Source organism: Aythya fuligula, chromosome 2, assembly GCF_009819795.1.
Source record: "Aythya fuligula isolate bAytFul2 chromosome 2, bAytFul2.pri, whole genome shotgun sequence".
Classification (NCBI taxonomy): Eukaryota; Metazoa; Chordata; class Aves; order Anseriformes; family Anatidae; genus Aythya; species Aythya fuligula.
The window spans coordinates 90744407-90759486 of NC_045560.1; the positions used below are offsets into that span (position 1 = coordinate 90744407).

General features: G+C 39.3%; 1 protein-coding gene across 1 annotated transcript in view; it reads right to left on the minus strand.

Annotated features, from left to right (window-relative positions):
* TMEM245 (transmembrane protein 245) overlaps positions 1-15080 on the minus strand; it is an 80089-nt gene that overhangs the window by 2421 nt on the left and 62588 nt on the right. Inside the window, exons 15-16 of the mRNA XM_032181107.1 lie at positions 4282-4382; positions 2229-2403 (exon numbers count right to left, since the gene is read on the minus strand). Coding sequence (XP_032036998.1) covers positions 2229-2403; positions 4282-4382 — 276 coding nt within the window. The remainder of the gene's footprint in view (positions 1-2228; positions 2404-4281; positions 4383-15080) is intronic.

Below are 15080 nucleotides of genomic sequence, written 5' to 3' on the forward strand. Positions count from 1 at the left end.
TTAAAGATTACACATTTCCAACACCCCTGCCAAAATCAGGACACCTTCCAGGTTGCCCAAAGCCCCCATCCAACCTGAACCTGGACACTTCAAGGGATCTACAGGAGTTAATGGTAAAAACATTTCAATTTCGAAAATGTAGAGATTACAAAGACTGTTCATGCTTTACGGTCAAGAATTGTTAAATTTTAAGACAGATAGCAACATTTACTATGTTGAAGTCCTGAGAAGAGACATTAATTTACACAATGATAGCAATTTACATTTCATCTTTCAAAGAACAGTTACCATATATCTTTTAGGTATTATACTAGAAAGCCTACAGTTGAAACTTAGCATCCAATTTTTAGGAAGTTGCTCTAAATTCCAAGTGTAATGATAAGATCATGAAATGTGATTTATTACATCATACTCACCTTGTAATCATGTCTTACCTAGATCAAATTTAACATACTGGTAAGGCCAAACAGATTGTTTTTTTGAGAGGACAGACTCAACCTTAAACCTTTATGTTGCTCCAACAGTAGACATGTGATTCATTTCCAAACCTTTAAAAATTTCTAATATTTTTTTCCAACACTTGCATCAGTTTTAAAGTTTTTCTGGCCAGTTTGCTAAATCAAACAACAGATCACCTGATAAAATAGAGCTACAATATAAACTTAATATATTTAGAAAACCTTGCATAACCTAATTATAGCTATATCAAATAGAATTAACCTAATATGCAAGGCAGCATGATGCTTACTGTTTTATGTAATGGGAAGAATACAATTTTGCTCCATCATTAGAAAATCTATTCTTGCCACATATATTTTCTGGACAGTGAACAGAGCCCACAACCCACAGTCAAAAATATACTTCAATAAGTAGAAGAATTATTGGCTACTTAAACAGCTACTGGCCTTAAATTTATCCACAATTTATTGTAGAAAAAAACAATGTAATTTGATTATACTTCACCTGTTAGCTTCAATTCATGGAAAATAACTAGTGTCACAGTCTATGAAAAAGATTATTAATATTGCTCATATTATCATAAGGTTCAGTGTAACTATTTGGGGGACAAAAAAAACCAACAAATTTCTAACTTACCCCAGCTGAAACACAATGTCTTTATTCTGCATTAATTCACTACAATACAAATTAATACAAATGAAGGACTAGTTTCAGCACACAACTATGTCTGGAGCATGAATTAAAGCAAAGACTGATTGAGCATTCACACCTTGTCATTAAAAGTTCTCAATTAAAACAACTTACTAGGTTTGCTTCTAATGGCTAAGACTGAAGCAGTGACTAGAAGAGTACAACTTTTAACCTATATTGTACATGGTTGTGAACACATCTTGCACATATGAACCTTGACCATTCATATCTGTGATAGCTCTGTAAAACTTCCCTTCCACATTTTCTAGTTTGAGTTCCACAATGGTACTTACAAGGCATTTCAGCAGCATGACATGCCAGTCAACATTTCAGTAGCATTGCTAGTCCTCCAGGTACGACTGCAGATGTTGACTTTCTGTCTCCATAGTTTGGAATTAGCTTTTTTTTGTGTACAAACTCAAAGCTGAAACCAAGAGACACTTCAACCCAATACAGACAGGCAGCCAGAAACCTAGCAAGATTTTTCCAGAAACCTGTGTTCAGCTCCAACAACAGAAAAACAGAACTGGCTGCTGTCTCAGTAGAAGCCTCTCTCCAATTTCACACTTTCAGCTGTCTCAACACGTTTAAATATCGAAAAATCGAAAAATCAATAGACTTTCTACACTGGGCACAGTGGCACAACACAAAGGCTGGCTTCAAAACAATCCTCAAAATTTTCATAGCTAATTTTGAAAAATTACAGGATTTTTTTCAAGTCCATAACTATCTCATGGATTTTCTGTTTGTTCTGCAGCATCATTTGGCGTTAGGTGATATGAAGGAGAATGCAAGATGTCATTAGTCAATGATCAGATAAATAATATAAGTTTACTTTATCAGCCAGAGCAGCTGAGTTTTTGACTGAGAACGAGTTCAAGACCTCTGAAATGACAAATTTCACAGAAAAGAGGCCTGGGAAAGCAATGGCACTTAGGTCAGTTTTACTGAGATATCACTACACCTACTCCTGTGCTTAAAGACTGTTATACATGCTTCATAAAAGTAAATTTAAAGGCATCGTTGTTCATTAAGCATTTTTACAATATGTAAATTTAAAATATTTTCAGTATACTTACCCTGATATATCCGAATATATTGCTGTATCTACAAAATAGGTTGGCAACAGGTGAAAAACCAAGAGCAAGATGGCTTTGCATCCCTGTCCTTGCACAAGCCACAAGTCTAGGACTGCAGGGATTGCTGCCCAGTACGTCCCCAGAAATGGAACTGCTCCAAGGATTGCTGCTAATGCTAGAGCACACAGAAGCGGAGTGAGAACAAGTCCAGAGAAACATAAGTACAAAAACATTTACAATTCAACTCTGACACTTCAGCCACACCAGTAGTCTCACTTCTATCAACTGTTGCAAATAAGACACTGAAGAGATAGCACATAAGGCTCTTACTGTTTTGTAACTGTGGTCAAGGAAAAAAAGAACTATATTTAAGAAAATGGAACTATTCCCCATATAGAAAAGCTCCACCAGTCACAAAGAGTTACTTCCAATACAGACACCAATTAAGAAAAAGATGAAGTTACACCAATCATTCAAATTTCATGTAACCACAAAATTAGTAACTGTGCAAACTGTACAAAAGGAAGTCTCAGAGAAGCATTGGACCAGTATAATGTAAGTAGTACTGTGAGAAACCAGGCAAACAGAAAACCCTTGACTTCATGTACTTATGTCTGCACATAAATAAATACATATCTGTGCAAACACATGCATGTGTCCAAACAGGCATACAGCCTCGTGCTTATTCAACCACCCCTGGTAATCTCAATGTAGTACTGCTGTCATTCTAATTTAATGCAAAATTAATGAGCACAATAGAAAAAAAGAAAACAGTTTTATTGCTCCTTTTTGGTCTCATTAACCAAAAGGTAAAATCTAAGATTTTGAAGGTAGCTGAAACAAAAAGAACAATTGTATTTCTAAGTAGGTCTAATGACAACCAATACCTTCAAGATAGTTGTACTTTATGATACTGATCTTTTCTATTACAAGGTATTGTATGATATTTTTTCTGTTGCTTTATAGTTTCCCTTTTTTGTTCAGCAACTGTTGTTTTTGTTGTAGTGGGGTTTTGTTTGTTGTTTTTTTACACGGGAATAGTGGGAGAAGAGGAACAGGGAGATTTTTCAGTGAAAACTGTTCAGCCATTCCAAAGCTAAAACTTTGAGAGTAACAGAAACCAGAGGCCGGTAACGCAGTCAGGCAACAGCACTGAGAATAGGAAGCATGCCTCTATTGTGCATTTTCATGATACCGTATCTTCCCGCATTTAGGCATCCTGAAAAAACAGCACCTGTCAATTACGGAGGAAACAAAAGCCAAGGCACGCAGAATGAAGTTAAAACCTGGAAAGACTTGGACTGAAAAGAAGGGGGAAAGAATTACAGCCAGCAAAATAAACAGAAGTAAAATAGCTGGCTGGGGATGTGTTGTGAAAACAGAAAAAGGCAAAGCTAAGGAGGTAAGACAGAAATCAGGGATTTCTCTCCACCCTACTCGTGGTCAGCTTTAAACATGCCTGGAATAAGTTTTCAGCAGCACTACATAAATTCACAGCTGGGTCTAAAGATTTTGAAATCAGAGCTATGACAAGCTGTACAGTCTTCATGGAATAATTAGATCCATGGTAGATTAAATTAAACTTGGAGGAATCAGTTAATGCTAAGAAGCTCTTTGGAACTCCAGTGCATCATGCAGAAGTATTAAACTTGTCAAAGTACATTTCCAAGTCTGGTTTGAACAATAAACGGGAAATGAAAATGAGGTTACATATTGAATGGGGAAATAAAGAAAAAAAATAGCGAAATAGCTCCTCTCTGAGTTCATACCATATACTGAGTCCACCAACAGCCTCAGGTGTCATGATTTAAAAAAAAAAAAAAAAAAAAAAAAGTACCCAGTTTTGTAATTAGAAACTGTATTAAGACATTTGCACAAATCAACCACATTAAGGTTGCATATACAACTTCAATTCTGATAGTTGCCAGATTATGATATAATGTTCTCTAAAAATAACTACGGGACTAATCTCATCAGCAACATTTAATCCTACTGCCCCTGTGTAATTATCCAATATTACCTATGAATAGATTATAATTATTCAAATTCTTACCAGATGGTATGAAGACTATATTAATCCCGAATATAGTGTGAGTCAGCCATGTGTAGAGTCCATAGAACCCAGCCATTTTGAGGGAAGCATCAAATACACCTCTAAAACGATCAAAGAAACTCTGTTAAATGTTATTGGCAGTACGATTCTGGGAACTGTAAAGATATCTTTACATATATGTTAAAATACAAAGTAGTTTGATAAACTGCTAAGCCGTTAGTGCCACAAATCACACAATCGAAAATGTAACCCTTTTGCGTTTGTTCCCTATGAAGAGGACAATCATCCATTGTATTTACCATTTAAGCCATCTATAGGAGAAAAAATAAAAAATAGACTGCTTTTCACTGCACAGTGGGTTCCTGGGGTAAACCTCTGGAAAGAAACTGCCCAGGCATCTAAAAAAGAAATCTTCTTCTATGAGATGCGGTACCATTCTATGCGCAAACTACTTTTTCTTTGTCTTTTTCCATTCCTACCTCTTCACACCTTTTCCTTCTCTCTTCACATTTCTCTACCTGCTCATTCTCAATGGATTAAAACCACTGGTCCAAGAACTGAAATAGACTGCTTAAGCTCTTACTTTCCTACATACTTGCATGGCTTTCCAGGTGAAAATAAGTCAGCACCTCATATTTATTACTGAATTTTAGTCTCTGCATCTTTATTTTCATAGCTTTTAAGTTGCTTACTAGGTTACACAGATAAAAAGCAAATAAAAAGTCCTGTAATCTAATTAAATCCTGGTGAATGTATATCCAAGCTCGCTGGCCATAAAACAAGGTACTCCTCTGTTAAGTGTCACCACAGCTTCATGAGACAGCGAGCAGGCAGCTAAGTGCTGTATCCTTTTTACAGCACTAGCACACTCATCCAAGTGAAATGAAAACTTGTGCCTTCAGACTACAGTCACAAACACCACACTCCAAAATTTATCTCACCATTGCGTTATGCTAGTTGTTCACTCTTATTTGAGGACACTCGGGTTCTTGTCCTGGATCTGAGCAACCAAAATATCCCTACCAACTCTAAATTCCTCCTCTCAGAAAAGCCCTAACAGTTACATCATTGCAGAGCTGGTGTCGCACACACCCTCTTAGCAAAGATAAATGCAGTGTGTTGATGTTAACTTCCCGCTTTACGTGTTATGCTTTTGCACACTGCTTGTATCTTTGCAGTTTGGGGAGCACTGGCAGGAGGGCGGAGAAGACGGGAAGAGACGTAACAGAGGTCCCGGAGCCAGACAATTAGCTGAAAGGCTGTCTCTGCACCTTGAGGAGGAACACAGTCTGCACTGAAAACATCCCTTTCTGGAACTAACTGCTCCAAGAACACCATTTCGTTCCTCTGTTGAGCTGATAAAACCTTGTAGAAGAGGAACACCCTCAGCACTCCCAACCACCAGGCAGAATCTTCCACCTACCACCAAGAGCTCCAAGACCCCCAGCTTTTGCTTCTTCAGGCTCCCTTCTCATTATTATTCCCAGGAAAAGTTTGCATATTTTCACTCTCCTTTCCCACCTAAAGGCACGCCTAACTCCCAAATGACTGCTGAACCAAAATCACCTTATTCAAAACTCATCCACTGGAAGTGAGGAGTGCATTATAAACCTTGTACATCCACACGGTTGTTAAAATAAACGCGAGGTTCTCTTAACAGACTAACTAGAAACAGCTGCTGTCAGCCATTTTCCCGGAAAAACAGAGGGAAAAGTGTATATATAAAAATAAAGCTTTAAAGAGTGACTTGAAATAACAAATCCAGCCTTTGACAGACAAATATTATGAGGTACTTGAGGAAGGGGAAGGAGTGTTTATGAATACATGGGGCCCCAGTGAAGAGAGCCCAAATACCTCACAGCTTAAAAAAGCTTCTTTAGTATTAAAATGGGAAGTTATAGACCAAAATCTATATAAACTGCAGATTTTGAGGAGTGTAATACTTTTTAGTATTTTAGTCATATGAGAAGTAAGCGTCTGGTATAATAAAATCAGAGGAGAGAGGAGAGAAGTTCCCAAAACCAAAGCCACAGCAAGAACACTAAATACAAGTTTGCACTAAAAACTCTGGATGGTTTCATACTTCGGCTGCTCAAAAGCCTGATTTTTCTGTATTTTCTGTGACATTTAATTCATGTCAGCTCCTTCAGAGGATATCAAAGGAGCGTAATGTTTTTGTAACACGAACCTCTTTATTGAAACTGATTCTGTCAACCATCACACAGAAGTGGAAAAAATAACCTGTCAACATTTTATTTAAGGACACTTCACAAAAAAAAAAGGGGAGCTAAACACTACCTGCAAGTTATCTGTGGATGTATTTTAAGAATGTAGAACATGAACAGTTCCAACGGGGTCTTCTGCAATGAGAGCCTCAAGGCAGCCTGTGGGATGAAGTGCTAGCTGTGCAGCAATGATCATGATGGTGCAGCAAAAAAACACCTCCTGGTATCTTGTTCCCACTAAAGCCCTGTGGTTTTTTCAAGCCAACCTCCTCAGCCTTGTTGGTCTCTTAAACCTTATGCTGTCCCACAGAAACCTTGCAATTACTGCAACCCTCATGGGTGACACAGTTTTCAATTTTTTTAATGCAGTTCACCACATCCTTCCAAAACCAACCCCGCCCAACCCAACAAACACAATCAAAACAACAACCACAATCCAATTTGGATTGTTCGAAGAAAATACAACATCTAAATGTTTAATAGCATGTATGAGAACCCAGGTTTCAACATGCCGTAATTAAGTTTTCAAGTAAATCCCTTTCCTTTCAATCAAACGGGAACCATGGCACAAATGTATTTCAGTTGTCAAAAATGTTTTAAAATTGTTCTTGAAGTATCTCCTTATTTTGCCTGTAAAAATGTTTTCTGTGCTGTAGGAGAAGAAACTAGGTCTTAACTACTATGAGCGTGCCCCCAAACTACCTTCAAGTATACAGGAGACAAGGCAGAATCCTGGCTTGAGGCAGGCATCTGAAGTATCAACTTCATTTGAAATTAAAATACTTATCTGCAACTACAGGACAGACTTAGTGTTGAAACAAGCAGTCATTTTAGATTTCCCCCCAGAGACTACAGAAGATGAGCAGAAGTCTTATTATGGTAGCTACAAAAAGAAACCAACAAACAGACAGAAGAATGATCTCAATGGCCAAAAATAATTGCTGTGAATTTAACCATCTCAGGGAAAAAATCTATTTCTCATTCACAAGAAAGAATCCAAACCTAATCCAAACCTAAAACTAATGCTACCCCTATATTTAGGCAGCTTTCTGAACCTTCCATGTCAGACAAGGGTTGTTTTTATCCTCAGATTAATTTTACTCAAATCTAAGTTCCATGTTCAGACATGTCTTTTGCTGATGTAATCATGCAACTTGTAAGAAAATGTTATACTGTAAATCTATTTCGTGTTACAGATGCAGTAACAGAATAACAGAAAAATTAATCATGAACCAATACCTATGTCCTAGTCTGATGTCATTCTGCAACCTGACGAAATGCATTACGGTTACTGAAGTTTGTAGATGATGTCACGAGGTTGGGAAGAGCTGCGGTAATTTAAGGGCAGAGATCACAAATTAAAGTGGCCCTAACAAATTAAAAAGCCACCTTAAAAAATGAAGTTCAACTAGGAAAAAAGTAGTGTATTTCGATAGCAGAAGATAAAAAAATAAAACAAAAAATCAGGTGTAACTAGAATATGTGGGATTGCCAGTAGCCCTGCGTAAAGAGACAGTGGTTACAAGGGATTATCAGCAAATCTATATTATGTTAATGCACAAGAACAGAATTTCATATGAATTTCCCCATATACATCAGTGATGTCTATGAGACTGTTACCTCTAGTAACAACTTTAGGTAGTAATGCCTAGGCATCAGCTGCAAGACTGTTGCACGGACTGATTTATTGATGTTTCAAGAAAAATGTATGGATGTGATTCATAGTGGGAAGTGGTAAGAATGATGAGCAGTGCAGAACGGGTGACCTTTGATTGAAGATACCACTAGAAAGGATACCACCAGAGAAGAAAAATTTAAGGGAAAGACAAAAGATACCAAAGGCAGCTGCAAAGTCAAAGTAAGTGCTTTTTCTTCCCCACCATAGGTTGAACAAAAAGGAGCACCTGAACTAGAAAAAGAAGGGTTTAAGTTAGCCGTTGGTTTAAAAGCTCTTCATACATAGGTCAGGGCAGTCCACCACCAAGTTTTCACAAACAGGTTACAGTTGTGGGGTGCAAGCTGCTGGGACTGAGGCACCAATCCATGCGTCCCATATGTGGCACAGCAGGTCTGCAATGCAGTGCTATGGCAGGCAAGAAGCATATACCTGTAAATGGCTGCATAGTAGTGCAACATCTCTCCAGCTCCTTGCACCTAGCACACAGAACTAAGAAGCTGAAAGGAGAAGGCATCGCATAGTGCTGAGGACCTGTGTGGTGCCAGTAGTGAAGCAGTAAGTGTGAAGAGACAACCTAATTGTATTCTCCTTCTATCAGGAAAATTAATAATCCTGTTTTAAATACTCTAGAAATTCATATTCATTGTAGCTCCTGATTATGACAGCTCAAAATACTGACCAGAAACTTCATAAACAGCATACTTCAGCTATTCTGCATCTGTGATAACTGATCTTAAAGATCATGTATGCTAGTGCAAAACGCTGAATGTATCACCATCAGTACAAAGCATACCTTCCTGGTTAAACTAGGACAGTAAATAAATTTCTTATTACATTATTGGTTTATGCACAGCCTCCTTTTAGACATAAGAGCAATTCTATGTTTTAGAAATCAGAAAATCCAATTGCTTTTCGTATCTCACTTTGGCATTGTATCTGGATGAGCAAGAGTTGTCATCTGCAAATGTGTAATTTATAAGCATTTCAAGCAATTTGGTGTAGGGCACATTTAGACATATGGATTTTATTTTAATGAGTTTTGAAAAGCATGTAACTTTGACAAAAAAAAAAAACAGAGGAACGTGGGTCACACTTCACATTATTCAGATTATAAATGAAAAAACTTCTGTCAAATTGTCAAATGTTTCTACACAACTAGCCTAAATTTGTTTTTCAGTTATTTCTACTGAAAAAATAAGGAATTTGCTTTTAAATTTCACAAGAGACACCTTTTAATTTTATGGGTTGGGAGGGGGGGGTCAATTTTTTTAGACAATTTTGTTTGTTTTTACTGATTTATTTCTACTGGAATTTACATTCAATGTATGCTTGCCTACTAAAATAAACAGATGAATTCAGGTGCACTTCACAGAGCCTACAGGTAAGGTCTGTTCATCATTACTAACGTAGTGGACTGGCTTCCATATGAAGACCTCCAAAAATTTCAACCTATCTCCTGTAACAATCCCAGTTTAAAGGAAAGAGGCAGAAGCACAAAGGCTCCTGGGATGCAGAACATACCTCAAGCTTCAACTCAAGAGCGTTACTTTTTTGACCTCAGAGTTCCTTTGATTTTCTCCCTCTTCCCAGAGCACTGAGGGAAAGAATGTATGGGCTGAAATGATGAGAATCAGAGTTTCCAGAAAGATTATACAAAGAATATAGTAAGCTCAGAAGAGAGATTTAGTAGTTACTATTCTAAGGGGCATAAAACTAAAAAATGGATAAAAGTCACATTTGTCTTGGAAACTGCAAGAATTAGTGTTTCCCTAAATACCTTACAAAACATCCAACAAGACATAAATTGGTTTACAATGTGATTACAATGCAAGTTTTATAACAAGAACACCCTAAGCTAAGAATACTATTAGAAAAAGACAATTTCACTCTATAATCATCACCTTTAACACCACTTCTGGTATGTTCCCATATTCTCTTAGTACACATTACAAGGGTTGCACTGTGTCTTTGTGGCAGCACCTTCCTCTACACAAACCTGACTAATTCAAATGATACTTTAGGAAATTCCAGGTATTGAAACTCTGTTGAGAATACACATTTAACAACTTCCAAGTAGAGGGTTCAAGGTATAAACGTGAATGCAAGCAGTACAAACTTCACAACGCAGTTTCCCAATTTATTTCTTCCTACTGTAAGAAGAGATCCCACCCGTTCCCCTGTTCTCAATCATTCATTTCTGCCCCAGACCATCCTTCCTCTGGGTACTTGCCAGCACAGACACTAAGTGCCACAATGGTGCAAACAAGACCAGGGAACAGATCTGCTTGCCAATGAATTCAGTCAATAACTGCTTTTTGCTGGGGAACGTTTAACTAAGTAGCTCAGCTCTCTAGACCCCATCCAACTGATAGAGCCAGCACACTGGTAGCTGGCAGGGCAGGAGATCTTTGTACAACAGAGAGCTGACTTATCCCAAATGAAACAGAGGACCTGTTGACTCCTTTGAGGGTGAAGTGGCCTTGCAGAGAGATCCTAATAAAGGAGAGGGCTGGGCAATCATCAGTTGTAGGAAGTTTAACAAGAGCAAGTGCTGGATTCTGCACCTGGAACAGGGCAACCTCGGCTATATGTACAGACTGGAGGATGAGAGGCTGGAGAGCAGCCCCACAGAAAAGGGATCTGAGGGTTCTGGTTGACAGAAAGTTGAACATGAGCCAGCAGTGTGCCCTGGCAGCCAAAAAGGGCCAGCCATGTCCTGGGGTGCATCAGGCATGGCATTGCTAGCCAGTCTACAGAAGGGATTGTCCTCTGCTCTGCACTCATGTGGCCTCACCTTGAGTGCTGTGTGCAGTTTCGGGTACAACAGTCTAAGAAGGATATAAGACTATTTTAGAGGGCGTCCAGAGGAGGGCTACAAAATGGTGAAGGGTCTAGAAGACAAGATGTTTGAGGAACGGCTGAGGTCCCTTGGTTTGCTCAGCCCCAAGCAGAGCAGGCTGAGAGGAGGCCTCATGGCGGCCTGCAGCTCCCTCACGAGGGGAGCGGAGGGGCAGGCGCTGAGCTCTGCTCTCTGGGGACAGCGACAGGACCCGAGGGGACGGCATGGAGCTGGGACAGGGGAGGGTCAGGCTGGGGGTTAGGGAAAGGTTCTGCACCCAGAGGGTGGTCGGGCACTGGGACAGGCTGTCCAGGGACGTGGACACAGCACCGAGCCTATGGAGTACAAGAAACATTTGGACTATGCTCTCAGACACAGGGTCTGATTTTTGGGTGGTCCTGTCCAGAGTCAGAAGTTGGGCTCAATGATCTTTGTGGCCCCCTTACAACTCAGGATATTCTGTGATTCTACAAAACTAACAACAGCTGTCCTATAGCCTGAAAACCAAGTAACTCTTCTCTCAAATACCACCAAGACTTATTGCAAAAGACAAGCTACCAGTGACAATCAAAGGAGAGCTATTATCTTAAAAAAGGACTTAAGTAGTTCTCTTCCACAGTGATCTCCAAAATTTCAAGAGATCATTGAGAGAACAAGATCCTGTACACTGAAGAATGAATTCCAAGTGCCAGGACTTAAAGAAATCCTTTTCCAAAAAGCTCATAAGCCTTTCTTTTACTCTCTTTAAGGGTCCTGTTCTTTTAGGGATTAAAAAAAAACAAACAACTCATTGAAGACCTCAAATGTGTACCACCCTTTTTCCAGGCCAAAGAATCCTAACCTTAGTTATTCCACACACAGAAACTGTTGCAAGCCTTCATTCCTCTGATCAGCCCTGTTGCCCTTCTAGCTTTCTGAGATGCAGGAACCAGAATGGCACACAGCAATTCAGGGCATAGCCCAACCACAGACTCATACAATGGAGTAATATTCTCTGTTTCTGTCTTTTGTAACAAAACATTTAATATAACTTGTGGATAACTTTAGATATTACCAAACACAGGGCTAGCACGTGTACTTGAAAATAGAGTTCCCAAGCAGTAACAGTCAGCACAGAGGCCACTGGTCTGTGTGTGAAGTTAGGAGTGGTTTGCACCCACACACATCACTCTCATCTATGCTGCATTTCATCCTTTTATCCCCCAGACACTGCTGTCTTCTGAGATTGTCCGCAATCCTGCTGCGGTTCTACCATCAGCCTTCATGCTTAATAGCTTTGCAACATCAGTAAGATGTCCCTCTCTGCTTCTTTCATAGGATGTTTATGAACAGGTGGAACAGTCGAGGTCCTTACCTTGATCCTGTCATTCACTCCTGCTGTTTGTTTTTTTTTAATCAGTTATTTACCTGTGCAGAAACCTTCTCTATTATCACTGCTTCATCACCACAAATCTTGGAAAAGAGATGCTGTCAAAGACCTTTATGAAACTTCAGTAGAAAATACCAGCCCAATTGACTTATTATGGCCTTGTCTGCTGAGCTCTTCAAAAAAGAGTAAGACAGAACTTGTATCTGTGAAACTAAATCATATTTGCTGGGTGCTGCTACTTCCTTAACTATAGTTCCTGTCCTGGTTTTGGCTGGGATAGTGTTATTTTCTTCAGAGAGGCTCCTATGAGGCTGTGTTTTGGATTTTGGGTGAGAATAATACTGATAACACCCCAATGGTTTAGCTGTGGCAGAGCAATGCATGCGCAGAGCCAAGGGCTTTTTGGTTTCTTGTGCTGCCCTTCCAGCGAGGAGGCTGGGGGTGCAGCAGGAGTTGGGAGGGGACAGAGCCCAGACAGGTGACCTACAGTGGACAAAAGGATATTCTAGACCATATGGCATTGTGTTGAACAATAAAAAATGGAGGATAGGAGGAGGAAGAAGGGGATGTTCGGAGTCACTCACGATGAGCCCTGATTTCCTGGAAGTGGCTGAACACATGCCTGCCGATGGGAAGTAGTGAATGGATTCCTTGTTTTGCTTTGCTTGCATGTGGGACTTACACCTTACCTTGTAAGCTGTCTTTATCTCAACCCACGAGTTCTCACACTTCTACCTTTCCAGTCCTCTCCCCTGTCCCTCTGCTGGGGAGTGAGCAAGTTGCTGCATGGTGCTGAGCTGCCTGCTGGTGTTAAACCATGACAGACCTAATGGTTCTGCTGTCTGACTTCCACATCTGTACCTCCTGGGTTCCCTGGATCACTGCTTGGTTGTTCTTTTTAACTCCATCTTTGAGTATCATCCACTCTCAGCAATTTGCTATTGCTCCATTTTGCACATTTCTCTCACAACCTCTCCTATTGCCGCTTTATTTTCTGAACGATTCTGCTGCAGCTCTCACCCAAGCATGGCTTTACAGCATGACTCCCTCCACTTGTCTTCACAGCAAAGAATAACACAGCAGCATTTGACCTTACCCCCCACCTCCCACCCCTCCAACAGCCCACAGCAGCCTTGTTATCGCCGTGTGTTCCTCTGATTCCCCTCACCACCCCTCAGCCTCTTTGAGCGCTTTCTGGCTCTGGTACACAGGAATTTTGGTTTAGTGGCACTTGGGGGAGCTTGGAGCAAATCAAACTCTCTTCTCTCCCTTTCTTTCTTTTCAGCTTATTTCTATCTGCAAGACTTTATGGTTTTCTTGATTTAGCTAAAACTTCAGCTTTTTGCAGGTACTTTCTCATTTCCTGTGACTTTCGTTACTTTGATGTTTACCAGTGCAGGCTTCCTTTAGCTTTACCCAAGCCTTCCTCAACAGTTAGCATTCACTGGCACTGTGCATTGAACACCAATTACTCACCACACAACTTGAAAGGATTTATGTTTTAGAAACCCCTTTTAGCTTCAAAAATTTCATGAATGAGAGCAACAGCTAGCTGGACTCAATAAAGCTGGAGATCCATTCCAGTTTTATATTAAGATACTCCCAGTCTGTTCAGATTATTACTATTATAAATTTATGAATCACAAGCACCAATTCGATTGCTTATGCAGAGAATAAGTAGTGGGTTGACTTAATAGTTCAATCTAAAATGACAATAAAGCAAAAACCTAGAGCTATAATGTTAAATCTTTCAAATGTCAGGAAATGCTGGAGTTTTACACCAGTCCTCATGCTGTCCGCTCACATTATAATAAATCTGTTATTTTAAATAGCAAAAATCAATTTAAGGTTATAATAACATGTACTGCGGCCTTAAATATGAAGATAAAGAATTATGAGATATGCAAGTATGGAAATTTGCAATGTTATACTGAAAAAAAATAGAATAATCATAGTATCACTTTATTCCTAGAAAGAAATTCCAACATGCAAATAGTGTTTTTTTAAAAAACTCGTGTTGTAGAAAAAAGCAGTGTATATGCAAAAATGCATAATTAAAATATGATTACTTGGTGCAACATGTAATTCAAGGATTAGTACCTAGGATGCTGGGCAGTTACATGGTTCTTAAAGATTGCATGCAAGTGTGCATGTGTTTAAACCCCCACACACACACACACACTAACCCACTCCCATGCGTTTCCAGATACCTTCAGACTTAAACTGGACTGTCACAGAATCAGAAACTACCAAGTACACTAAAATAAATACAGCTGGGACATACAGAATATGCCATCTGGAAAGCTAAAGAAGCAAATGTCAGAAAGGTGACACTGCCTGATACAAAACAAGGAAGTCCTGCAATGGCCAGTGAATGTGTTTGAAAATATACTACACCAGTCTGCTCACTTTGAGAACTTTTTTTTTTCCCAAGCATCTGATTATGCACTTAAATAATCTTGTGTATTAGGCATAGTAAACTGGAAAATTCCTACAGACTTTGTGATATGCCTGACCCAAAGTACATGTATACAATAATTTTTCGTAGTTTCAGGTGTAGTTGGGGAAAAAAAAGAGTAACAATTAAGCAGGAACAAACAAATTACTTTATTGCTTTTCCTTGAATGTCTTTTTTCCTTTCTGTAATTTGTTGAATAACTTTTTAAAATCATGTGTATGTAAAACAAT